The sequence below is a fragment of the Mustela lutreola genome, chromosome 1 (assembly GCF_030435805.1).
Source record: "Mustela lutreola isolate mMusLut2 chromosome 1, mMusLut2.pri, whole genome shotgun sequence".
Taxonomy (NCBI): domain Eukaryota; kingdom Metazoa; phylum Chordata; class Mammalia; order Carnivora; family Mustelidae; genus Mustela; species Mustela lutreola.
The window spans coordinates 234,163,235-234,166,166 of NC_081290.1; the positions used below are offsets into that span (position 1 = coordinate 234,163,235).

General features: G+C 37.9%; 1 protein-coding gene across 1 annotated transcript; it reads left to right on the top strand.

Annotated features, from left to right (window-relative positions):
• Window positions 1–614: 614 nt before the first annotated feature.
• On the top strand, window positions 615–1,565 carry LOC131820894 (olfactory receptor 51F2-like). Its single transcript, XM_059156771.1, has one exon. It carries the CDS (start codon window positions 615–617, stop codon window positions 1,563–1,565), a length of 951 nt encoding a protein of 316 aa, XP_059012754.1.
• The last annotated feature ends 1,367 nt before the right edge of the window (window positions 1,566–2,932 follow it).

Consider the following 2,932-nt stretch of genomic DNA (forward strand, 5'->3'; position numbering starts at 1 on the left):
GGTGTTATAATGATTTTGTTAGGGTGGTAGTTTGGACCACCTTGCCTTCACATTTATAAACATATGTGTGTTGGGGATATTTTTGGCATTCTTCTGAGTGCCCAGGAAAAACTAATAATATTCACATTTCAAATGTGACTTGATTTTCCATAGCTTTATTTCAGGATTAATAATTTATTTTAAAAAAATTAGTGAAAATCATTGTTATTATATTGTACATCTAAAACTATAACAACACTGTAGGCTATTTATACTTAAATGAAAAAGTACTGGAAACCAATTTTCTCATATTGTTTAAGTATTCTACTATGAACTTATACATGCAGGGATGACTTAATTGTGATGTTTTTGGTCACCAAAGAGAATTACAGACCTAAGAATATCTGATATGGCATAACTCTGGGAATCTTCTCTTTTCAATGCATGATGTTAGGCATGGAGAGAAAGAAGCATCCAGTACTGGAAATCTCAGAAAAAAATAAAATTCTTAGAGAATCAGCAGTAGTAATTCATTGAATGTGAGAAGGCCAGGAAGATATTCTAAGTGATAGCTATGAATTTCTTACATGTTATGTTTGATTATTCAAATATCCCTGTCTTCTCAGTCCCTCAATATGTTGGCCCTCAATAAAACCAATGTTCAATCTGTGACCTTCTTCCTGATGGGCATCCCAGGCCTGAAAGCAGCCCAGGTTTGGATCTCCATCCCTTTTTGTCTCCTGTATGTCATCGCCCTCTCTGGGAACAGCATGATCCTATTTGTGGTCCTCCGTGAGCAAAACCTCCATGAACCCATGTATTATTTCCTCTCTATGCTTTCAGCCACGGACCTGAGCTTATCCCTGTGCACCCTTTCCACTACCCTTGGTGTCTTCTGGTTTGAAGCTCGAGAAATCACCTTAAATGCCTGCATTGCCCAGATGTTCTTTCTCCATGGATTTACTTTCATGGAGTCTGGGGTTCTGCTGGCCATGGCCTTTGATCGTTTTGTAGCCATCTGTAATCCACTGAGATACACCACCGTTCTCACCAATGCCAGGATTGCCCAGATTGGGATGAGCATATTGATAAGAAACATTGCTGTCATGTTACCCGTGGTGCTCTTTGTTAAAAAGCTGTCTTTCTGCAGTGCTGTGGTCCTTTCACATTCTTACTGCTACCATGTTGATCTCATTCAACTCTCATGCACAGACAATAGAATCAACAATATCCTTGGTCTGTTTGCAATTTTCTCCACAACAGGGTTTGACTGCCCTTGCATCTTGCTGTCCTATGTACTGATCATCCGATCTGTTCTCAGCATTGCCTCCTCAGAGGGGCGGCAAAAAGCCTTCAACACCTGCATATCCCACATCAGTGCTGTTGCCATCTTCTACATCCCTCTTATTGGCTTGTCTCTTGTCCGTCGCTATGGCCATTCAGCACCTGCATTTGTCCACACCATCATGGCAAATGTCTTCCTTCTCATTCCTCCTGTGCTCAACCCTATCATCTACAGTGTGAAGACTAAGCAGATTCGAAAGGCTATTACCAAGGTCTTAATTCAGAAGCAGCAACAAATCTAATCACTAGTTATCTCACAGTAGAGAGAAATCCATTTATGAATGAGTGCTTTGGTGGAATGGGGTGATTGTCCCACAGGCCTGCATATTGTTCCAACAATGTTAAAGTAAGTAACTTACAAGTTATGGAGATATTTGCTTAGTTTCCTTGTCAGTAAGTGTATAAGTTCTATTTGTTTTCAAGGTAAAGTGAGATAATGTATGTAAACAACTATTCATATGTGTAAGTAGAATGAACCTGAATAAAGTATTCATTCAGACTGCATGCAATTCAAAACGTCCAGATTTAATGTAGGAAAATTTGTTAATAAACTGTTCTTTTCTGAATGATATCCAATGGGCACTTTGATTTTTTCTTCTTAAAATTCTTCCTTAACTCTAAAAATAGTCATTCTATAGAGTGTATCTTACTAGCATATCAATGTAGTTCAACACTGGATTGTATACAGGTAGTTATTTCGCCTTTTCTTACGTGTAGGATCATCTATGATGTGCATACAAAATGCCATATCAAATAAATGCTCAGGATCAGTCTGCTGCTGTTAGCGGAATGTTAAAAGTGGATAATAACATTACTAACAACCCAGAAATGAAGATTACACAATTTTTCCTAAAATTAATTTTGATAAATGGGAATTTAAACTTTTGGCTCATGTTTTATCTCTCTCTCTTCCATTTTGACTCCATCTGTGAACCCACTGGATCAGGAGTAGTATAACAAAGCCTGCTGATATTTACATGTAGTTTCTTTCTGTCTTATTATTGTTTCTCCTCTGAGGTGGGTACATTTTTGTGGATGTTAGCATGAGATACAAGGATTTTCACCCTCTGTGTCCACTTTAGTATGTATTTTACATACATCTTCTACAGATTTCCTTATCTCTCTTCTTCTGAGTTTGCTAGTTCCATTCACTGAGCAACTAGCCAAGACTTTCAGCAAAGTACAGAAATCCATGTATAAGCACATATACCTTAGACAACCTCTCTTTCTACACAAAGTCTACAACCACTGTCCATCATGAGATTAGTCCTTCAGCACTTTTTTTTTTTCTCTTTACGGTCATTAATGTATGAGGCTGATGTGTCACTATATTCTGCTTCTGGTTACCACAAACTTGCCCCACCATCCATCCATAAACAAAGCCTGAATATTTTCCTTCTCTTCCAGTAACTTATCAGAACATTCAGTGAGGCCGTGAATGTGAATTAATGGAGACACATCTATAAGACATTGATAAATGTCATGGGATTCTGGGACAACTGTTCACAAACTTTATTTGTGCTTACATGGACTTTGTACTTTATCTTTCCTACCATAATGGTTTCAACTTCACAGATGCGGTAACATGAATATTTTACCAGCTGATGAA